General features: G+C 49.5%; 2 protein-coding genes and 1 long non-coding RNA gene across 4 annotated transcripts; 1 reads left to right on the top strand and 2 right to left on the bottom strand.

The window, feature by feature from the left end:
• Window positions 1-330: 330 nt before the first annotated feature.
• On the bottom strand, window positions 331-3,311 carry LOC118512124. Its single transcript, XR_004906244.1, has 4 exons — window positions 2,110-3,311; window positions 1,102-2,024; window positions 622-866; window positions 331-552 (listed from the first exon to the last, which is right to left on the bottom strand). It is a non-coding gene; the product is annotated as an uncharacterized LOC118512124 (long non-coding RNA).
• Window positions 1,899-21,317, top strand: LOC118512055. The gene is made up of 14 exons (XM_036055906.1): window positions 1,899-2,037; window positions 5,930-6,883; window positions 11,230-11,300; window positions 15,925-16,022; window positions 16,086-16,438; window positions 16,515-16,793; window positions 16,884-16,955; window positions 17,264-17,323; window positions 17,396-17,479; window positions 17,549-17,602; window positions 17,666-19,157; window positions 19,228-19,427; window positions 19,497-19,648; window positions 19,719-21,317. The coding sequence occupies exons 2-14, from the start codon at window positions 6,691-6,693 to the stop codon at window positions 20,352-20,354; spliced, it is 3,744 nt and encodes a 1,247-aa protein (XP_035911799.1). The 5' UTR covers window positions 1,899-2,037; window positions 5,930-6,690; the 3' UTR covers window positions 20,355-21,317.
• On the bottom strand, window positions 12,302-15,927 carry LOC118512070 (protein psiR-like). Of its 2 annotated transcripts, XM_036055957.1 has the most exons (7): window positions 15,466-15,927; window positions 15,148-15,389; window positions 14,833-15,064; window positions 14,530-14,766; window positions 14,206-14,453; window positions 13,775-14,136; window positions 12,302-13,699 (listed from the first exon to the last, which is right to left on the bottom strand). In XM_036055957.1, exons 1-7 carry the CDS (start codon window positions 15,665-15,667, stop codon window positions 12,598-12,600), a joined length of 2,625 nt encoding a protein of 874 aa, XP_035911850.1. In that variant the 5' UTR covers window positions 15,668-15,927; the 3' UTR covers window positions 12,302-12,597. The 2 variants fall into 2 exon arrangements, with proteins under 2 accessions (XP_035911850.1, XP_035911849.1); XM_036055956.1 differs by having other exon boundaries at window positions 13,775-14,453.
• Window positions 21,318-24,132: the final 2,815 nt, after the last annotated feature.

Genomic DNA, 24,132 nt, shown 5'->3' with positions numbered 1-24,132 from the left:
AATGAAGTGAAGGGAAACTGTACCTCACCATCCGCAGTAAAGTTTGCAACCAGAGAAAACTTTGACAGAGTTTGAATCGTTTCGGAAGGGACTATTGGCCCATATGGAAAAAATCGATGCAGAGTTATGGCGGTCGGTTAATACGGCTAACGAACGCACGATTGTTGAGAAGTATTCAGATCACCCGGTATTGGATCCGCCATTATACGGAATGAAGATTGAAGGCTTCTATGGTCCGGTGACGGCGCACGAACTGGAAGACGTTCTTGGTGACTTGCTGCCGAAACACTCCGATGCTAATCTAGGTAGATGATGATGGACAAGAGTTTGTTCCGTGTTTTCATGCATAATTTGTTTATTTTTTCTTTTTCGCAGTCATTGATCTGACGACCGACAGTGATACCTTAACGGCATCTTCTAGTATGATACATCCATAAAATAATTTAAAGTGTTACATATCCCCTGGGCATCCTGCGCACGTTCTGACCTCAGCTACGGAGAAAACTGTTCAGATAGCAGTTGATATGGGTCCCAAGAGTGAAACGCGTTTGTCTAAAAATAATAAGTTAAAGTTAATCCTCACTTTGGGGACGTTAATCTAAGCAATCACAGAATGCCAACCATTCGGTGAGCGCGAGTCACATCGAAGCTACCAATCCACTTGCCGATTTCGGTGCGATTCACTCTCGTTTCGCTAGGCCGACTGACTGGGAGGGCACTCTTAAAAAGGAATGCGTTCACATTCGATGCGCCCTCCTTCGCTGTAGTAGTTCTGCAACTACTACATTCCGATACGTTACATTCAGCCAGCCCTACACTGTTTTGTAATGCATCGTGCGTGTGAGTGGGTGCAATAAAGACTGGTGCTAAAGAAAGAAAGATGCATAAAAGGGTTTCAAAGAATGTTCCTATCTTTGCAGCAAAAAACATGGACCCCCTCCAAACCTGGTGGCACAGAAGATTTTCATGGAATGTGACTTGTGGTGGCTCTACTACCTGTTACTACTACTAACACAGCTGTGGACGCCTCTCACTCCCTCTCCAGATCGCGATGGCGTAGCACGATCACATGGCGATTTATTTGTAAACATTACAACTCACCCTTTCGAAGAAGGGGATACCATATCGCTCAGTATGGGTCTTAAGGCAATGATGTGACCTTAAAAATATAGGAGCTTCCCAAGAAGATCTCAGATTCTTTTAACACTGTAATACTATCAGCAAAACATTCTACTTCATTAATCCTGAGATTGGCAAAAGATTTACAGACCTACGCGCTTCAACAGCTCTCCTCGTTTTGGGAGATGAGTGTGTTTGAAGCCCCCTTAAAGCTCTGGTGCGCGAAAAAGCTCGCAGCCAAGAAACTGGTTTTGCGCGTTCCGGTGCGACTCGCGCGCAGTAGCTGGGAAACGTTTTCGTGAAGGTAAGGCAAGCGCCAGCAGCGAACCGTTGCATGTAGTGGTGCGATCGTGTCACTATAGGAGAGATTCAAGGAATGAAACTTCGATGCCCTTAGGCAAGGATAACAGTGAAGAAAATCATGGTCGAAGTTCTTCAAAAAATGGGCTGAATTTTAGGATGAGAAACAATTGAAAAAACATCTCGCCCGTCTAGTCAACATTGTGCTAAAACTTTAAATATTGATTGTCTCATTAGTCACGTACTAAGTCACCTCCAATGCCTTCAAACTGAGCATTCAATCATATAAACATCCATATTTACCCACCCCAAAGCCTATAGTGTTGTATCCCACCAACTCGCGTATGCGGCATGAGACGTTCGTCGCTGTATCAACGATCGTCATTCTCAGCCGAGCTTTCTTACCGTGCGAGTGTGTTACGTTGCGCTACACGGTTCAGCGCCTTTTCGTGGGAAGCAGCTGAAATCCAGCAGCGGGTGGTCGTCGATCCCACCCTGAACGAACTCACCGGGGCCGAGAGTAGGGGTCCGAGTGTTCAGCACCCTGAGCACCGTCAACATTCGACTCAGCGATCTTGGTGTCGTCCGTTCGGTGTCAGGTCAGCCTAAGAGTTGCAGGTAATTTGGTTGATTATTTTTGCTCGCGGGACACAGCCATACCGAGACCAGAAAACAAAAAACACAACTTACAAGTTGATGAAGCATCACGCTATTACGATCACCGCGATCTCTTGACTTCGGCAGTAGCAGCCAGCATCGCTCGCTGGTCTTAAACACTGTGCAAGACTGTGCCCCGTGGATCGCTGAGTGTTTCTGTGCGTCCGGCTGTGTGTTAGTGTGGGGTGGAAGAGTGGCCGTGCGCGCGCGCCTTGGTCTGTGGGTAACACCGCAACCACAACAAAAAAAGGAACACCGTGCGTCCGTCCGTTCGCCTGTCCGCGTTGTCTCACCCTTTGGAATGTCGTGTGAAAGGGTTGGCCGCGGCTGTGAGCAGTATACGGCGTTGTGACAGGCAGATTTGAAACGATCGCTTATAGCGCGTGCGTGAGCTGTATCGTTAAATCCTTTGCGAGCATGCAGGAGGGGGGCGGAGGGAGGGGGTAGGACCCGTGAACGGACAGGTGCATTTCAGCGGCAATTAATTCCGAAATCGATCTGTTTGGATTGTGTCTGGATGTTGGTGGTGACTGTTGAGCTCAAGAAAGGCAGCCAGGTTCGTCGCTTTGCCGCTCAGGTGTTGTTTGTGCGATGGTGCAATGAAGTGCGATTATGGGAGGCCGATGTGCGAAATTCATCGATCGTTACATCATCGATATTTATAATGTGACGAGGATGTGACGAGCAGGAGGCCTCACGATCACCGCAGCAGATGAAGATGATGGTTACACGACCACCGCTCTTATACGTACGGCGGATTCCACCAGCGAATACACGAATGCCGCGGCTTTAAAGGTGAACAGTGCAGCAGCAGGCAAAAAATGAATGATAAAAGCCTGAACATAACAGTGTGCAGCTTGAGTGGAGCATCGTAAGGAGATGAAGAAGCAAACGAACGACGAACCCCTTCAATCTCTCTCTCACTCTCTCCCTCGGTGTGTACGATTCGAAACGGCTTTGGACGAGGTAGCATAATGGGCTGAAGACGAGCATAAGCGCATCTCTTGTACGGGATGGATGCAACATGCCTCGAGCACCAAATACACACACACACACAAGGATTACGTGGTCATATTTCTTGGCTTTAAGTGCTTCCGCGATCGTCGACACCGAAACGATGCCTCAGGATTTTTGAGGAGCAACAGTCGAAAAAGAAAACGTCTGCCCAGGGTACTTAAACTGGCGATCACCTTAACAAATCCCGTTGAATCTTTTTGAAGCTGCGGCATACACCCCCCCCCCCCCCCCCGCACCCGGGTGATGGTGAAAGCGCCCACAAAGATGTCACCTTGCCCACCGTCGTGATGGGGAGGACTCGCCTCACCAACAAAACTGCGTCCAGTTTCTCTCGTTGGCGCAGTTTGTTATTTTTGGTGGCGATTGGAGGTCCTCCACTGCCTCGCCCCCTGGCCACCGACACATTTTCCACATTATTTTTGGCATGATGGGAAACCTGTTTGCTGGACTTGCGCTGAGTGGAGAAAGAAATTTCGAATAAAATTCCTCCCGAGAGCTCGCGACGTTGGGGAGATGGCGCAAAACTTTCACAAGACACAACAAAACGATGACCGGTTAATCCGGCCAGTCCCTATCGGCTCCACTCGTTGGTTGTGGTGGTTATTCTGATGGAATCCACCACCTTCCCCCTTGTGTTCGATCTCGACCACCCTCTGGTTCTACAGCCAGCCAGCCAGCCAGTCAATTATTAATATTCTAATGAGCCACGGGACAGGTTTGGTGCGCCGGTGTGCCGGAGCGAAAGCCTGTTTTCTGTTTGCATTCTCACCTCCCGCGACTGTTGTCCCGAAAGGACAAGCCTTAAAAATCTGACTCGCTTCTGGCGCAGAACAGCGCGTGTGGAATTTTACAAAAATCGGGAGGGAGAACCATGATCCAAGCAAGATCCGCAAGATCATGGCAAAAAACATGCGCGAGAAAAATGACAACTGCGCAGCCTTGAACGCCTTCTGGCTGAGCTGGGTTCTGTGATTGGGTCTCTCGCTCTCTCGTTTTTTTGTTGTTGTTCGTTTCGTTGTTTGTTTGCGGCAATCTCGTCGACGAGCGTGTGATCGTGATTCTAATGCCAAAGGCCGATCGATGGAAGCAGTGAGTTGGCTCGCAAAATGGAATTTATCTGCTGGCCCCGTGAGCAGCACACTTCACGGGCACCAAATATCCATAAATTCTGAGCCATTTGAAAGCCATTTCTTGCTGCATTCGAACCGAGACGACTCGGAATGGAAGCTTGAAGGTGCTTAAAAAACCGGTTTTTAAATTATACACATTCTCACCAGTATTGTTCGGTATCATTTGCGTTGCGTGATCAAGATGCAGAAGAAAAAAAAAAACGGGGAAATTATTAATTGCAATTGAAGCACGGTTCAAAGCGACGGTTTAAATTCCATCGACCTTGAGACGGGCTTTGTTTTCTTCACTTTCACCCCATCGGAGATTATTAGCAGAGCAAATAAGAAAAGCCGGCGACCCACCTCAACAGCCCCCTGTTTTCACTCCGATTTTCCATTTACGGCCCAACGGCGGGCCAACGTAACGCCTCAGTTTTCATCGCATTACGCAACGCACGCGTCTTCCGGCTCTCATTAAACCAGCAATATGGCAGAGTTGAGGGCCAGATTGGAAGGCACCGCTTTCCTAGTTATGGTTCCTAATTAGTTCCCCACGGGGGACTGCTGATCTGCAGCTTCATCCTTCGCCTGTCCAAATATTCCAAAAACGGAGAGAAGCTTCTTCCTTAACGAACTAGCCGCACTTTCGAGCGCCCTCTGTGTGTACAGTACTGAGGTTTCTGCTAAATTTAATTAACACCAAACGCTCCACATCAAACATGGTGCTCGCTCATGGTGACCCCGCATACGACAGCAGAACACACACACACACACACGTATTGCAACACACCACACTACCAGCATCGTGCACCTGCCTGGAACTTGATTGCCTTCAAGTTGAACTCGACGAGACACGAAGATGACAAGCTTCCATAACTACAGCAGCACACAAACAAAAAATCGTTTACAACAGTTTCGAGGTTCTAACAGCGGGCCGGAGGTTGGCAAGGTTGGCGGAGGCAAGGTGACCAAGGTAGAGGCATCATGTGAGTCTCAGATCTCACGATGGACGTTCCGTTCCTCGTGGGATGACGTGAGCTGCTGCCTAAAAATGGAAAATGCAATCATTAAGCGAATCGCGTTGCTACCGCGCTGCTGTACTTGTGCGCTATAACACAGTTCCGGTAGAGCACCTGACCCGACTGTTGTGGGAGGGTCGTGATGGGATCCCGCACTTTAGTTGCATCGACACGTGACCGGCGCGAATGTGATGGAATGTGCGATTCTCCTATTTCCACTAAACCGCCGGGACTGCTGAGTCGGGTAGGCGAAAATAAATTTCCTTTCGCTTGGCAGTTCTGTTATCTGCGGCACGAGTGATTCGAAATTGAAATTTGATTGGAAAATTTGAATTGCATCTTCGCACCAATCACGTCTCGGTCTGGTAGAGTGTGAAACTTTCCAGTTACTTTACCGGAACTGCTGCTGTGGAAAGGGTGGAAAGTGAAGCGAAAGAGAGACGACATCATCATCACCATCATCTGCCTGCATCATCAACATCAGCTGCTGCTGCCAAAATCGAAGAAGCGAAGCACCAAGCCCAAGACAATCATCCTGCCACAGAATACAATGAACCCGTGTCGCGTGTATTTATGCACCGGCGGCACTGCACTCTTTCTCGTTCGTGTCATGAATTTACATTTTCCGACGATCCGACGATTTCCCCATTCTTCGGTTCATCATTGTTGCACTCGCCCTGATCGCTTTTTCTCTCTGTCTCATTGCAGTTACAGATCGTAGATCGCAGCTGCTGCAACAACATCGGTGGATGATCGGTTTTCCTTCTTCAGGAAAAACTGTGCGTGTGTGTGTTTGGGTGTGTGTGTGTGTGTGTCTGTGCTAGTTACGCAAAAGGAAGGCTTCTGTTGAAGCATCGTGCAATTTCTCCGTCCAACCGTTTGATCTAGTGCATTACGACCGCTGCAAGTGCATTCTACATTGCGCTCCACAAATTAGCCAACGCTACTCAGCAGTGCGTGTGTGTTTCTGTGTTTGTCTGTGCATTCCATCGGCCGCTCCCGATAGTGATCGATTTTTTCGACATTTCAGCGTCGAAAGCAGATCACGTGCTGGTCGGTTGTGAAGGAGTGAATTTCTATTGCAATCGGGCTGCTTGATCGGGGTGCGTGTTGCCTCGTAGCAGACAGCGGCATAGCAACGCGCAACAACGTGACTGCTTGTTTCACCATCGACCATCATCCAACGACCATTGGTTTCGATTTGTTGCTGTTCGGCGGTACGCGGGCGTGCATTTTCGAGTGTGAAAAGTAAAAGTGGCCTCTGGCCCATGGGTGTGCGCGACGCAACAACGTAAATTTGCGTATATGTGTGTTTTAGCGGTCAGGATTTGTCGCCCAGCTGTCGTGTCGTGAAAGTGAAGCCTTTCTTTACCCAAGAAGAACCTCCCAAAACGAGCGGTAAAGTGAAAGATATTGCAAAGAAGAAAAAAAACAAAGCAACTCGCTAAAAGTGCACTGAGCAGATCAAGATGGGGCGTAGTGTTGGGCCCGGTCCCGGTTTGCCCGGGGCGGTCAGATTAATGGTGATGCTGGTGTTGCCGGTGCTGCTGCTACACCTCGAGGCGGAAGCACACGTCGCGCTCACGTTTCCGCCAGCCCGCAAGTACGATCTGGACTTTCTGGACAACTCACGCACGAAACCACCGTGCGGAATGCCGAAAGGTAAGCGACTACATCGGCTGACCTTAAAATTATCATCATTTCGTGTCGTTTTTGCGTCGTGGTCACGCTAATGTCGAAGCGGAGACAAAGTTGAGAAAGTGTTTCCTTCCCTCAATCTCTTAAGACTATTAGCGAGAGGTCAATGGACGATTCCGTTTCCTCGGGGCTTGGGATTTAAAGCGCAATGACAACTATTGGTGGGAATAATTGCCCGTACTCAAAATTGAAGACCATTTCATTAAAATTTCTTCGTTCAGCGAAAACATTCCATTCCATTTCAGGGCTAGTCCAGTTCCACGTGGTCTCAAACCGATATGCAAATATAAAACTCGACCAACTCCTGCTTGGTGAGAGTGGTTTAACCGCTTCGCTGAGCCTGCCAACTCCCGAGGCCGGTGGTGGGCCTCTAGTGACACCGTGGGCTACTTTCGGGGGAACAGGTTGAAGAACTGGGCCGAGTTCCTGCGTCAAGGAAATCGCCCATGATGATGATGATGATTTTTGAAACGGATATCTATAATTTAAGCCTGCGTGTCTCGATCGGGTGGATTAATTCGTTTCACCCGGAGCCGCACAGACACGGAAGCCGCAGACTCTGGCAGCTCTAGACGAGCGTGCGATCGGCACGAAAGTGACTACGCACCACCGGCAGTTTGCACCGTGACCTATTAACTGCAACCGGTCTCTGCTGCACCAACCTGCCACTACTTCTGCTGCACCCGAGCAGCTGACTTCTCGACCAATTGCGGTCACAAAGTGGGTGCAGTCTGACTGCCTGCCTGCCTGCCTGCCTGCATTTGTCGCTCATTAGGCGGAGAGACCCGTGTTTTGAACTCTTCATCCCACTTCACCACGCGGCAAAAGCCAGCTCCGTTATCTGATTAGGCTTAACCCTTGTGAACTATCGGCCGACGTTGGGCCGCACTTCGAGCTCACGATGAGCCCAATTAAATTTCGTAATCATTCATTTTCCAATCCCGAGAGCGAGACAACCATTCGGAAGGCAATTATCAGACTTTGTTTTTTTTTTCGTAAAAGAAAATATCTTTCCCCGCGCTCGCGGCTGGCCACGGATAGTTGTGGAGGTAAATGATGTCGTTTGAAATTTTCCATTTTCTCCGGCGCGCTGCAACTCATTAAGCAAAACTTTCTTTTTTCCTGCTGCTGCTCTTCCGAACACGATCGATAGATGCAGCACGGTTGTTTGGAATGGATTGCCAGTTTTTGTTCGTTTGTTTTTCGACGTTTCTATCACACGCTACTTGAGCACTGATTGAGGCGCAGAAGTCGGCATGGAAATGGTGGTGATTTATGAAGCGGACGAATGGCGTTACAACACTTTATGATTCCATCAAGCGAGCGGGACTAATCGAAAAATGCCTCAGCATTGATTCAATTCACTCGATATGTCTGAAGCAAGCGACATAAAACCCTGCGATGAGTTCAAATCGCTTGGTCCGACGGTTAAAAATGGGGTCAAGAATCGTATGTACTGCCACCAGACGGTGACAAGCAACAAACACCTTGAGTTCGGCGGGTTCGTGTCCTTCGACGGGCAAAGCGTTGAAGTCTTTCGTTTATCGAAGCTCATCAAACGTTCAAACAGCGCTTTCGGCGGGGAGATGATGAGAACTGGCGCGCTGTAGTGAACGCATTTAATGACCGTTTGCCCGAATTTTCCGAAGGTCGAGTTCGCAGGCGAGCGAGCAATTCCCTTTCGGCCATTGTTTTTATGCACAGCAGCGCGTGCTTCCACTGTCGATAACATTCATTGCGAAGCGATCAGGATGCGGGAGTTTTTTTTGGAACATAGAAAGGCACCCTAATTCGAGTGGATTGGCAAGATGGGCCGGTCGGACAATGTGAAATGATTTCGTAAACCGAAACACGTACCGAGGTGCAAGCACGATGAACATGTAGATCATGTGAGGCACCTCTAAAAAAAAGTTCAAGCGCGTGGACTGTTGCTGTCTTCAGCCTGGCGCGACGACTTCATTTGGCGCGCAAATATTTTACGATATTGCAACCTATGGACGTACTCCATCACAGACACACGCACACACACACATAGGTAGAGTTGAAGGCCAAAGGAGTTCCGTACGTTCCGAGGCAATCGTGTGGTGCCGTTCAGGTGCTTCAGGTGCACACGAATGGCTTGGAATGCTAGATCGAATAAAGTGATTGCGCTCACCGATGGCTGAGAGGCAGAGGGAGAGCCCCTAAATGCGCCAAAGAGGCATTTGCAAATGCGTACGTCCGTGGGTTGGTTTGAATTTGCTCGGTACGAATGTGTAACATACTTCAGCGCGAAACTCTATTGCAGCTGTGCGAGATCTGACACGATACTGTTCATCAGTCACGGGCTTAATGTGGGTTGATGTGGTTGAAATGTTTTGTGTTATATAGAAACAAAATGGATGGTGTTCTAACAACACCCAGGCGAGAATTACCAACCTCCAAAACGTCGTTGAATCGAATGATTGACAGTAGGGAAGGTCATTGAAGGTCCACCGGCCAAGGTTTTATGTTTGCTTAAACGATTGAATGTTAAAGCTTTGTGTAAGGCTGGACATGGAATTTAAAAAAAAAGTACAGCATGTTGTGCAGATCACCGCGCTAATCATCGTCGACGAGCCGTACGGTTGTAGTCAATCAACATTCTCCCCAAGCGTTCAACACCGTTTGCTCACCACCGTTCCGGGGAGAACGATTTCCGATTAAATCGATCATAAATCATCGCTTGACGGATCTTCACCGATCCGTTGCACAGAGGCCCCATCGGGTACTGTCAGATCCATTCTCCAAGCCACCAGACGGATCGGATGAGTACTGTTGTGATGGCATCTCCTCGGCCCACGTAATCATCACCACGGCCTTTTTTTGCTTCAGCGAGAGCAATTCTTAGCCACGACTGTCCGACTGACCTTCATCCGTGGTGGATTCATGACGCACACACACACACACCAGCACGAACCAGTTCTTGGCTTCACCATTCCAACAAGAGCTGTGCGCTCATAAATTGCGGTCGTGTTTGTTTTGATCACCACGACCACCATCATTACCCGTCATTATGCTTGGTTTACTTTTCCTCACTATTGCTGGATGGCGTAACGATTGGACGGTGTTTGATTGTTGTCTATTTTATTTTAGCTTTTCCAATCGAAAAAAGTTGAGTGTGTTTTTGTGTAGAGATTTCCACACCACACACGACTTAATTTCCAATCAAAATGCGCCGGACGAAATGAGCCGGAAAATCTGCGACATAAAACACTTGCTCGAAGAAAACGAAAGCCAGAGTCAATTCCACGCAGCTCCAACGGGAGCTCAGCTGCGTTCCTTCGCTGATATCACTATTTATTGCAGTGACAATGCGATTACATTACGACGGCTCGCTTTTAAGAGCGATATCTTTCAAGTACCCAGCTCAATGGCGGAACACTCAACCGCAGTAGGTCAGCTTCCGTTTGGCGGTTTGTCAATAAATGAGTTCACCTTCGCGAAGTGCACGTTCCGGCATTGAATTAATAGGCGAATAGTAATTGCTATTGCACGGTACCAACCCACCAATCCACCACCCATGCTCGCGCCAACGTTCTTCCATTGTGGAGGTCAGCGTAAGTGGGAGTCATTGTTATGCTGACAACCTTCGCCCTCAAGTACTGGCCCGTAATCGATTGGTAGCGGTCAAGGGAGAATTTACAGCATAAAGCTCCTCTCTCTCTCTCTCTCTCTCTCTCTCTCTCTCTCTCTCTCGGAGTAGTCTGGAGCTTTATGAGTAGAAGCTATGAACTTATAGAAGTTTAAGGTGTGAGTTCATAATTGATGGATGACTCAGCCCGAGGCGTTTGGCAACTGCATCCTGTCAAAGTTGAAGAACTCCTACACGATCAGCTAAATCGCACCCTGCATCCCCCATGTGTTGAAGTTGATTATAAATTCCAAACAAAAACAATCTAACAATGCACCATCCACAATGGCTCACTTCCTGAGCATTTCCTTCGTCGCGCGATCCCAAGCGCATTCGGAGCTCACTTTCTGGGGCGATGCGGGTGTCGCGTCGGCGTCTTGTGCAATGTGGTCTAAGCTCGGGGAACCACAGGGTGGCACGCTTTGAATTTCAATTCTTCCATCGGGAATGCAAATTATTCGCACCTTTGCAGGGCCCGCCATGAATCATGGCGCCCGATCATTTCCGCACCAAGTTTCCCCGACAAGTGACGGCCAAACAATAGACCGATCGACGCTCTCGACGACGGCGGAGATTTAGATTTTACAACCCCATCCGGCTATGTTGCACACAATTGCTCATCCTCCGTGGTCAACCACTGTTTTCTTTCCCGTTTCAGGTTCGCTGAAAACATCGTTCATCGAGGGTAGCACCTTCAACGTGTCGTGGCATCTTGCCTATCCGCATCGGGTAAGTAGCGGTAGAGGCCTATCGAGTCTTTCGGTGGGAGAGAAGCGCTTAACACTGTTATAAATTCCGTCCGCTGATTAGGGCACTAAATTTAAAAACCAAATCACTATTGCTCAAGCCTTATCAGGGTCAGGTTCAGCAGTTCGGCGAAAGAAAGGGTTAGGTTGTGCTGGATCTCACCGTTTTGTCTCACGCTCCCGCTTAACGGGTTCGGGACATGACAAACTGGTGCGTCCCATGGCGTAATTCCACCCTCGAAAAATGCGATTCGATACGACTCCCGACTTCCCGACTTCCTCGGGGGTTTGGAATTATTTTTCGACGTACCGGTAATTAGTGTCTGTTTTACTGGTGCAATATATTTCCGTCCGGGAGCGATTCTCCCTTCTTGCCAGCGATTATTCCACCGACCGGTTACGGTTTTCGTTACGGTTCTTCGGTGTGTTGCTTTCTGTTCCTGCCGTTAAATGTCATTGACAGGAACGACAGGAGAGACACAACAGAACGAAAAACTATGTCCCAATTCTTCAAGCCACTGTTAGTTCGTCTTTTTTTCATCTTAACGCTCGATTCGAACCGTTTCTTGTAAGACGAGGTAAAATATTTACATCAATTACATCTAAACACATCCGAACCGTTAGCTTTTTGTTTTGGGGAAAGACTGAAAAAAAAGCCAAGTGTGACAAGCTCAGGAGCAATTTGCTGAGTTCTCACTTAGTTGCACAAACAGTTAGCAACTTTCATTCAACACCAGGCTGAGGCGTAAAAACTGACATCTTAAAAATAGTTTTCCCCACATCACCGATCGTACTCCGGATGTTAGGAGCATGGCCTTACACACACGTAATTATCACCACAACCACGTGTTATGCAGCCGTATCGGCGCCGTTTGCTTGGTTTGGAGCTTTCATCTGGACGCTCAAATCCAATTATCGATCGATTGGAAATTGGTATTTGAGCGATGGCGATAGCCTCGTAACAGTTTTCCTTTTTAGCCGAAATATATGATCAAGCCCAGGGAGATTACACAACGGTCTATTTTTATAGGGCTAGAGGGGTACTAAATGGAGCCCATTGAATGTTTGATCTTATTTTGAGCAGTGCGTTTTTGGTAGCAGAAACGACGAAGTTATGTGTTTCCTAATATTATAGCTGGCATTCGTAACTTAACGTAGATTGGGTTGGAGAAGACGCGCGCTGTCCTTTGTGAATCATGCTGGAATTGTTCATTTTCGATTTTTCTTGTCTTCCTGCTCACCGTACAATTGAACATTTGTCAACATTGTTACATAAAATCCTATTCTACTTTGCCCAAAACGGCCCACACTGCCATCAGCATAACGATGTGCACCGTCCAGCTCCCGACTATGGTGCTTGCGTCGTTGGTCGGCCCTGGTGTTGTCGTACGTACGGGTGGCTCTGTAACACCGACAGCCGAACTGGCCTTAGTGTTGCATCCACGGAAGAGACAGACCTCACAAGCGCTGGCCGTGCCACACTCAACCTCTCGCACTTGCGTCGAACATTTCCGCACCGTGTCCCCGTTCGACTGTACGATCGTGTAGCACTTGTTGGCGGTGTCGTACGTCGGACATTCGGGTGGCGTGCCTGTTTGGGCGGCTTGGCAGCTTTCGCCGTCGGTCCGTGAATCACACTGGAAGCAGGTGAGCGGTGCAACCGGGTACTGTACCGTGTTGCAGTTGCTCGTTCGCGAATTACACACGAGACAGTTCTCACCACGTGTGCACGCACTGCGCTCAGTCGCCGTCAGATCGCTCATACAGCCGCGCTCGGTAACACCGTCCACCAGCCGGCTGTAGCATTGCGAGTTGGCGGGATTGGTGCACGGTTCCGGTGCAATTTGGAGCGCATCGTTGCGACAGAGCGAATTTAACGAGCTGCGACATTGTACACAGCTGCCGGAAGTGCCATAAGCCAGCGGGTCATTACAGCCCGCAGTAGAGCACATTTGACATCGACCCGAGCACGCGGACAGCTCGCTCTGCGTTAACGAGCTACGACAGTCCAATCGAAGTAGCTGACCGGAGGTGTCTGATTCCAGCAAGCAACTGTCTCCGGCTTGATACACTGGGCAGTACTCAAGCCGTACGTTTTGATGGGAGACACAGGGTGGATCCGCACATCGGTAGCACTGAAGGCGATCCGGTGGGAAATTGGCCACATTGCAGCGATTGGTCGAGCATCGCTGACAGGAGCCGAAGGATGTAGCGCTACACTGGCTCGAAACGTCTGAAGGAAGGCTTGCCAGGCATCCTCGGCGTGTGGTTGTATTTCCATTGCTTGTGATAAGGGCGCTAGCACAGCTGGTACACTTTTCGAAGGTATTCAGTGCGGCAGGATCCGTAGCGCATCTGCTGTCCGTCGCAGAGTCACAGGAGCTAGAAGAATAATGAGAGGGGCAGGATAAGTTTGAGATCACTGTGCAGCACAACACAAATAAGACGTCAACTTACAGACACTCGACGTAGTTGAAGTTGACTTCCGCAACATTACAATTATCCGTAGAGCAGAAGTGGCATCGGTTGGTGTTGTTTGCACAGAAGCTGCGTTCCAGCTCGGTCAGCGACGATCGGCAGGTCCGTTTCCGTGTTCCGCTCTGGAGCAGCTGCACGCAATCATCCCACGGATTGGGGCAGTAAGCGTTGGCAGTCGTACCGATCGTACATCGTCGACGATCACTCGGGAAAAGACCACTATTGCAAGCTTCCCCATCGTTCTCGATGTTACAGGTCTGGCAGTTGTGACCATCCGTCGCACAACCTTGAAGATCCGATGCCCCACTAATGCAACCGCGCTCAGTAACCGATCCACCAATCTGAGGACGTTGACCATAGTTGGATTGTGTTATAAAGGAAGAAAAGATGTGTTCCTGATGTAATCTTACAATTTTGGTGTAGCATTGTGCATCGGAAACATCCGTCGATGGTGCTGGACACTGGACCACGGTTAGAGCTCCAGTGGCAGGAGCAACACAGTTCGAGTCCTTAATAGTGGAGCAGTAACCGCATCGGTGATCGGCTCGCGACACCAAGTTACACTCTTCCTCGTTACAAATAACACAGTCAGGTACTTTACAGGCGGCCATCTCTGCGCTCGTAAGCTCTTGCGTACAGCCACGCCGTGATGGATTAACTAAAAGTGGACATATTTTGAATATGCGACACACTCTATGTACCGGAATTGTTGTACATCCCCCCCCCGTACTTACATCCACTGAAAATGCTGTAACAATCCTCATCCGTCAGCTGGCAGCTTACGAGTTTTACGCTCGACTTTAGACAGTCGGATCCGTCACACTGATAGCAATTTTTCGTGGGAGCACTCGCACTAAACGCCTCACTGTTGCAGAGCTTCTTGCCACAGTAGTTGCACTGGGATGGATTGGCAAGGCAGTAGGCCAGGTCAGTGGACCCCATAGCATTTTTGCACGACTTCATGACGTTACCTGTGATTATGGCCGCGATGCATTAGAAAGAATCGTAGTCAGTGAAGATACAATCGAACTACACACCATTTGCTCGACGCATCGTAACGCACACGTCCTCCACGTCATCACAATAGGCGGAGGAGGTAGCGTCCGTGTTGCAACTATCAGCGTTATCACACTGTACACACTGGATCCTATCGGTGGGGAACTCTACCAGATTGCATCCGCTTCCGGTGCAAGTGGCACAGTCCAGCCCTGTGCAGCGGTCCACATCAGCTTGCGATGTAATGCAGGCCCGCTCTGTCACACTACCGATCTGCAGAAGGAAGAGACTGTGATTTTATTTGCATTGCCTGATAAGAGCTACAGAAGCGCTTGGATATAAAAGCCTTTGCCTACCACTCGACTGTAGCACTGCGCCGCCGTCAAGTCCACGTTGGATGGGGAAGGACACTGCACTGGAGTCAGCGAGCTCGGATTGGATAGACAGTTCGGATCGGCAAGAGAAGAGCACACGGCACATAGGTGTCTGGGACTTCCAGCATCATTGCACAAATCGGCCGTGGCACAATAGACACAATCTTCCCCGGTACAGGTAGAACTTTCCGTCTGCTTTAGACATCCTCGCTGTATGGGCAACACTAATCGAAAAACAAGTATGATCTTTGGATTACTGTTCGAAGCACATCGGAAGCTCCTCCACGATCGTCAGCTTACGGGTGATCGAGTTGTATCTGGAGAAGCAGCGATCATTCGCGTTCTCACAGGTGATTGTGATACCCGCCGTGGTCACTCGCACACAGTCTTCACCCTCGCAACTGTAACACTCTAACGCGTTCACGGTGATGGGCGAACAAAGGCAGAAGACGGCAAGCACCAGCGCCAACGGAGGCACACGTATCCTACCGTAGGATGACATCGTGTTTATCGTACAAACTAACAACGGCAGTGAACATCAAGACAGAGCCGATGCATCGCGTTACAGCTATTTATAAGCGTGCCATCCAAACCCTTCCCGACCACTCGACAGACTTATCTTTTGTGTGAGAAGTTGACTTTTCGATAACTGCCGATTGCTGAGCTGGGCAGTTTCATTCCAATGTTAATAGCAATCGAAGTGAGTGTGTGTAAATACCCTTTTTAACCCATTGTCTCTGTGTGGCGCTCTTCCTGTAGGGTGGCTTCCGGCTGGAGATACTCGATGCCAGGGAGAAACCAGTGCTGAACCTAACGCCGAGCAGTAAGGAGAAACGTTTCGTGCGTGATGATGCGACGTAAGTAGCTTATGAGCTCCGTAGGAACACATCACATTGACCGGGAGCATTATCCATTCGCAGGGCTCAACAGTTCCAGGTATCGCTTCCAAGGAACTTCACCTGTCGGGATTGTACGCTCCGGTTGGTGCGGCAGGCTGATGAATGGGGCGGTAACTACCGTTTCTGGTCGTGTGCCGATGTGGATGTCGTCCCGAGACGCGAACACCACGAGACCTGCTCCGGACATGGCAAATTCATTGCGCGTTGCAAGTGTGATCGCAAGTATTACGGACCGCGGTGCGAGTTCTGGGATGAGTGCGTTACGAACCAGGATTGTGGCATTCAGGGTACCTGCGTTGATTTGGGCGGTACCTCACTGCCACGCCGTCAGTGCTACTGCCGGTTAGGTTGGTTTGGACCGGGATGTAACAAGAGTGAGTATCCAATGCGCTCGAGCTGGGGCACACGGCGATGGGTTACTTCATACTGTTTCATCTTCCTTCACCACAGAATCGCCCATCAAGTCAACCGATATTGACTATTCCGTGTACAAGGCGAAAACACTATCGCCGGACTTGAACGTGTACTGGCGTGTGCTGAAGGAGCAGAGCGAACTGGAAGTCGTCCTGAAGGTAAATGGAACGTCCTGGGTAGCGTTGGGCTGGAGACCGCGTAAGCTAACCGCCGAATGCAAGAACTTCCCACTAATTGCTGCACCGGGCGCTGCTGCTCCGGCAGAAGCGGGAGTTGCCGAACCGGAACCAGCCAGCGAACCAACATCTGAGCCAGGTAAAAAGACACACTGATGGAATAGAATGTAATAGAAGAAAATGAAATGGTCAAACTTCCATCACCTGAACAACCTGTGTTTGTTTACAGAGCCCAACTCTGAACCTGAACCGGGAGCAGAACCTGGTGCGGAACCGGGAGCAGAACCGGGCGCTGAGCCAGGTAAGTTGTGTACTGGCTGTTATCGATAGATAACATCTTTAAAAAGTAGTCAAAAGGCCACGTGCATGGGAGGTAACCTAAGGTCGCACCCTTGCACAAACAACAGTAAACAAATACGAGCGCGTCACAACTTATTGCGGTTTGTTGTTTATTGATTCATTTGTTGCTCAAGTGCAGTGTAAAGACAGGAGATTGCAGTGCCTCTAAATGAATCAAAACAAGGCAAAGAGCGAAAGCACTTTGAAGGGGTTTTTTTTTTTATTTTTGCTTTAACATTTCCCTTTCCCGCTTCTATTATCACAAACTAGAGCCCAAGTCAGAGCCAGAACCTGCGTCGGAACCTGGCGCAGAACCTAATGCGGAACCAGGTTAGGGAGCGGCGTTTGTTAAATGTTGTTAAAGTTTTTTGTAAAACTGAACTGATTTATTGTTGCTTGCAGAGCCAAAAAGTGAACCTGAACCTGGTGCGGAACCAACGTCGGAACCTGCCAGTGAGCCAACGTCTGAGCCCTCGTCTGAGCCAGGTATTTAACCACAAGATTTCACAAGAACTCGACAGTGAAATTAACTTTTCGGTTTTGGTGTACTTGTAGAACCAAAAGGCGAGCCTGAACCGGAACCGGGCGCAGAACCTGGTGCAGAGCCAGGTATTACGAGAAGCAACTTTAACTGGAAGGAGCCTGTTAATAAATTTTGAATTATTGTTGTAGAACCCAAATCGGAACCCGAGCCGACCGGAGAACCAGAACCGGAAAGTGTTACCGAACCTTCGCCGGAGCCGAAAGGACAGGCGAAGAAAGTAAAACGTGCAGCTGCCATGACTCCCGCCGCAGAACCCGAACCAGAACCCAAAACTGAGCCCGCCTCCGAGCCAGCATCGAAACCGAAACCTAAACCAACGGCAGCGGCTGGTCCGAAGCTAAAGCTTAATCCGTACACCCCACGCCATGACTTTAACCCGATGGACTGTACGGACATTGTGATCGGAACGGCTCGTGGTGATAATCATCGCGTTTGGGATTACTACACGCGTGATCGATCGACTCCGCGGATGGACTCGTTCTGGGGTGGCAAATCGGACCTTACGGCAACGGGAGGCTTTGAGCGGGATGGTGTCACGACGATCGTGTTCCGTCGACCGCTGGCAGCGTCTGAACCGACCGATCACGCGTTTGTGGATGATCTGATGCATGTGATATGGGCTCGTGGGCAGGAACCGGGTGCTTACGTACATTCGCCACCCTCGGGAATTGAGAAGGAGACGGCATCGGTGCAGGAGTTTTATCAGCCGGATGAGCTGAAGTATCACGGCCATCGTATGCAGCGTGGGGTGACGCAGATCAACTTCCTGGAGGAGGAGCGTAAGGTGCCGGCCGCAACATCCGCTGCCGGAGTCACAGCAACACCGGACGGAGCGAAGGCTGGTGGCGATGGGGTGATTGTACCGGCTGGTCCGGTAGGACATGAATTGGACAATGAGTGCCACGGGTTCTACAAGTACCCACGAACGTGCGATCCCGAGCAGGCCAACTGTGAGTACTTCCTCAGCTGGCAAACGGTGGCACGCGGAGATGCAGTGCATTTCCATCTGGAGACGAAGCACACGTCCACCTGGACCGGGGTTGGTTTCAGTGACGATCAGCGCATGTCCCAGACGGATGCCATTATCGGTTGGGTAGATAAGAATGGACGTCCGTTCCTGATGGACACCTGGATCAATGGCTATTCGGCGCCAAAGTTGGACGACCGTCAGGATCTGTACAATGCGTCCGGTGCCATCCAGAACGGACGCACCGTGTTGGACTTTACACGAAAGCGCATCACCGGCGATGAAAGTGATCTGGCCTTTGCGGAGGACCGCTGTCTGTACATGATGTTCCCGATCGAGGGGGGTGTGTTTAATGAGGTCAACAAGAAGCTCGGAAAGCATGCCTCCGTACCGGTTGTGACGGACACGCGCGTCTGCATCAAATCGTGCGCGAAACAGTTCGAACAGTTGCTGAACGTCGCTGCTACGCCGGCACCGGATCGTATCGCTTACGGGGCGTCGATTAAGTTGACGAATCTGGCGGCTGGATTCCAGGTCCCGGCCAGTGGAACACCGGAGCATCGTGATCTTGCGAATTCGGTTAAGGACACTTTTAACGGCGTGCTACGCGAGGTGCCCGGCTTCTACCGCACGGATGTGCAGGAGTTTGAGAAGTACGTAGATTGAGTTTCAAATCTCGCTGGAGTGATCGTTCTAATTTGTGGCCCCTTAATCACTCTACAGAGACGCCGATGGAAGCGTTGTGGTGCGGATGAACATTCTGGTCGATAAGGAGATGAAGGATGGCAGCAAGAACCCACTGGCCGATGATCCAGCCAAGCTGGAACTCACTCTGCACAATCTAATGGTGAACAATCTGTCGTCGGGTAAGGTGGGTGCGCTGTCCGTCGATCCCAGCTATTTGGAGTTCAACCAGCTAGAAGGTATGAGAGCTTTTGTTGCGTTCATGAAGGAACTCTTAATTTGAGGTAAATGGTTTGACTTTTTCTCAGGACAAGCATCAGCGCCCAAGGAGGATTACGATCTTTTGCCGGCCGGCGTACGACTGTACATGATCCTGGGATGCATCGCTGGTCTGGTGTTTATAGCCATCGTCCAGGCGACTTGCACCATCATTAAAACGCGAAGAACTAATCGATTAAAGGTACGGAAAACATGCCACATCGTCAACGTCGAAGGACTGCCTTCACATTGTGTATCTCTTCTCATTGCAGGATCAGTTGATTCCCAACTCAGCGTGGAAGGATTACTCCTCCAACACCAACTACGCGTTCGATAACTTCGAGCCAGAGTCCAAGTCTCACCACAAGGGCCGCTCGTCCGACCGCGGTTACAGCAATGGCAACAGTCAACAGACCACCCTGCAGATGTCGCACTCGCCCAACAAGTCCCAGTACTACGAGATTGATCGTACGGACGGAGGCGGCATGCCAGCGCACCGAAACGGCAACTCAGGCTATCCGTACCCGGCGGGACAACCGCGCCACGGATACGATCGCACCGGAGATCGCTCCTCGTATGCTGACCGGGCGTATTCGCTGCCTCGCCCTATGCATCAGCAGCAGCAGCAGCAGCAAATGCAGCAGCGACATCACCAAGAGATGCAGTCACGTCCCACCAACGACTACTACACGCAGGACCGTCGTGGTAAGTCACGCAACAATGGTAGCCACTACGCTGGCAACGGTCATCAGCATCCGTCGCAGCAGCAGCAGCAGCATCATCAGCACCAGCAGCAACAGCAGCGACCCATGCCGGACTCGTCCGATCTGTACTTTACGCCAACGCAGCGAAAGTACTCGGGCGAGGTCGTGCGAGTGTTTGTCGACTATAACAAGGATAAGAAGTAAGGTTCGAATCTGGCAGCGGAAGTTGAGACAAACCAATAATCAACTAAAGAGGCAGAGATGTATCCCTTGACCGTCTGCCTCACTACCAAGTTATTCTGTAAGACACCCATCGAAAGGCAACACTCACCAACAAACAAACACAACTGAATACTCCTCACACATAGAAAAAGACGAATAGACTGCGAGCCGGTTCTGTGCGTCTTTGTCCGAGCTGTAAATAATGATACGTTTTATGACTCACTTGTATGACTTCTTTCCTGTTTGTTTCTACTATTTCAACCATAAAACCACCCGCGCAGTAGCGAGCGAGGCACCATTTGTTTGAGTTAATGTTTGTTTGTTTCGGTTTTTAATTATGAATTTTATGTTGGTACCGTGTGTGTGTGTGTGCGTGTGTAGATAGGGAAAGACGTGACGCTGCCATGCTGCACCCTGGAGAGTGCGCAACCCAGTTGATGCCAATGTCGATCGTTTCTTTTAGTTGCGTTCCATTTTATTTGTTTTGTTGGTCGGTCAAGGAAGACAGACGGAAGAGGTGTAGATGGTTAGATATATCCCACCCTAAAATGGAACCCGGTGGAGCTAGCGAGGGATTTGTAGGATATGAGTGTTTTAGAAATTAACCTTCTCTTAGCTAATCGAAAGAATTGACGTGTAGACGACGATGTAGACGTGTGTGTGAGTGCGTTGTAGAGCGAGGGAGCAAAAGAGAGAGAGAGAGAGAGAGAGAGTAAGAGAGAGTGGCTGGAGACACCATAAATGCACAATCGCGTGTTTTTCCCATGCGCCTCAAAACCGTCCGTGCAAAACAAAAACGCGCAAGAAAAGCCGAAAACCGGGCATCCATATTTTAATCGCTTTACTGGTAACAATAGAATGGTTTTAAACGTGGAAGAAGAAGTAAAACAATAATATAGTAATAATAAAAGACAGAACAAAAACTCCCCTTTACGAAAACCACAATCGATCGTTCACTTCATTAATCGCTCCACAGGTTCGCCGAACATTGCCGATTCCTTTGAGAAAAATCTTTCCCTCCAACGATCCTTCAGCACAGCGCAGCTTAGATGCGTTCGATCCGCCTTTGCTCCAAACGAAGCAGAATCGATCGAGGCTCTGTGGAAGGTTGATGTCGACTGGTGCGAGCGACATAATCTTTGCCTCCCTTTTGCGTTGAAGCTGGATTGCGCAATGCGTACCACACGCGGGCATGGAATTTCTTCCATCAAAACCCGAAAATAAGGAACTGGAACAATCGAGCGATCCCGGGACTTGATCCACATGCGCGTCTAGTCTAGTAAGGCCCATAATTCAAAAAAAAAAGTCCGTTGCTGGTCTACTGTTCAGCTTGTGCGTTTGTTTTTTTTATTCCGTTGATTGCTCTGCATTCCTTTTCGGAGGAGGAAACGTCCCGTCGGATCGGATAGGTGACGCCGGCCAAGAAAATCAAAACTGGAGCGAAATCTCTTCTGTCGCATTGATTGATACACGTGAGCGTTTTTTGCTTTCCTTTTCTGCTCTGGGCGAACTCTCGGCCGGTGGTAGCAACCAACCGACCCACCAACCAACCAACCAGCCATTCACTATGGTTACTTTGTGCGGTGTGTGCCCGTGGGCGATCATTTGTCGCTTCGAAGCGATCTTTTTCGAACCCGACTGTTGCCCTTTCGTACGGAGAATACATTCACAAAAACAAGGCTTCTTCTTGTGGTGAACAGCCGCAACACAGAAAAAAAAACTATAAACAAACCATTTAAATGATGACAAAGAAAAGAGAGAAAATCATAATCAAGTCAGGTGACCTTCTGTGCGCTGGAGTTTGGACAGTGGCCAGCGCTGGTTTCGATGGTACTCGAGCCGCACGCAAGCCCTGTGGGTTCCGTTGCTTAAGTACCGAATAAAAACTCCATCCAAGTGACCAAGTGCGCCGAGAAGTACCCAGCCAAGGCTTTGAACCCAAGCGAGGCCGCCGTCGCTGCTACTTGGGAGGCAAAGCTTTTTTCGATTACATAAAAAACCCCGACGACGACAAATTGCTCCAAATGGCGATGCATGTTATCGCGCAGAGAGAGAGAGAGAGAGAGAGAGAGAGAGAGAGAAACACACGCACAAACATTCCAAATGCGATCAGGTTGAAATGATTCGAAAGATCGGCCAATAGCGTCGAAGACCAAAATCAAAAGTGAAAGATCTTCTCCTGCTGTACAACGCCCGCCCACACGCAAGAAGGAGATTGTAATGATAACAATGCTCCAGATAATGCGTGGTTTAAGTAAGGAGATGGACCGAACGAAAGATTTCAACCGCCAAAAAAGCGACGAACCTCTCCGGCCATTACGCGGCGGTATGGGCGTTAAGTGCCCCCGGAGCTGCAATTGACACCGATGCGTTATCGCCATCGGGCTGGTCTGCGTTACTGTACTTAACCCTGCTCTTCTCGTTCTCTCACCCTCTCTCCCTTCCGTACCCACCCGTCCCCCATGCGGTAGTGGTTAAACCGGTGTGTGATCTGTGTGGTGTCTCTTCGGCATGCAGGTGACCAAAAGCTGCACATGCCGCGGTGGTGCATCGTCCGTCGTGCGTCGTGATTGCATCATTGGCATTTCGCTGCAACTGAGGCCAGCAAAAAAAGGAAGAAAACAAGCATCAAGCAGTTCACCTAATTAAACAGGCTTTTGGTGGAAGGTGGCTGGCTGAGCTGATGGTTCGATGATTCGTTATCGAAGAGATGATCGTGCTTTTTTCTACTCCTTTTGATGGACGTGTTGTTTATGAGCTGCAAGCAAGAATCGAAGTTGATCTTTCCATACTGTGTGTGCGTCGACACAGCATTCCGCCGATGGCGCGTCATACTAATGAGATAATTAAAATCAGTACTTCTGCGCCGATGAATCACAAACGTTCCTTTCGAACGGGTTTGTCTCTTGGAGCATTATGGCCGAAGAAAAATAATGATGTCGAATAGAAATGCACTTATTAATTGAATCAAGCTGTTCGATTCGATCCTAATCCAATGTCCATAAAATCAACACACACACACACACACACACACACACACAATTAGCGAGCTTTATTCGAAAACATTGGCAACAACAGCTTAACGAAATGTACTCAAATTAATCTTTACGTCAATCAAACCACCCAATACGACGCCAATCAAATGTAAATTGTTCGTTTCCGGTTTGCGGTAAGTGTGGCGTGTGGAAAAGTGCGAACAAACTCCGATTATCTCGAGCCACCCCTAATGTAAAGATAGCCCGAACATACCCACATTATCATGCCAATGTGGCCAAGGAAAAAGCGGCCCCAAGACGTCACCTATTCACGCGCTGATGGAAGCAAGACGGAGCAGCGGCTCGTCAAATTAAGGCAAACTGCCGGCTGCCCAAGATTAGCTGTTCGATAAGATACGTTCCCGAGACAAGCGATCCGTTTCATTCGTCCCACAGCACAGGGGGGGTGCAATTTCCCGCAGACTTAAACACACGCGCTTCCATTAGTTTTGGGACACGAAAGAGGCAGGGGAAAAAGCGGAAGCGAATCGAGCAGTTTCTCTTTTGCAATCACCCGAAACTTGGCGGCAGCTTCTGGTTGGTGGTTTTCCTCCATTTAATCTAGGTGAAAATGGAGGATGTCATTCACACTTTCTTCTGCGCTGCGATTATTGGACGGAGGGGGTAAAACAATTCACTCCTCAATTAATCCGGCCCGAGCAATATGTAACAACCACAGGTGCGGAATTTAATTTCGCACATGCGCGTCATGAGTAAAAAGCTTC

This window comes from Anopheles stephensi, chromosome 3, assembly GCF_013141755.1.
Source record: "Anopheles stephensi strain Indian chromosome 3, UCI_ANSTEP_V1.0, whole genome shotgun sequence".
In the NCBI taxonomy this organism is placed as follows: domain Eukaryota; kingdom Metazoa; phylum Arthropoda; class Insecta; order Diptera; family Culicidae; genus Anopheles; species Anopheles stephensi.
This window is presented reverse-complemented; position numbering and strand designations above follow the sequence as displayed.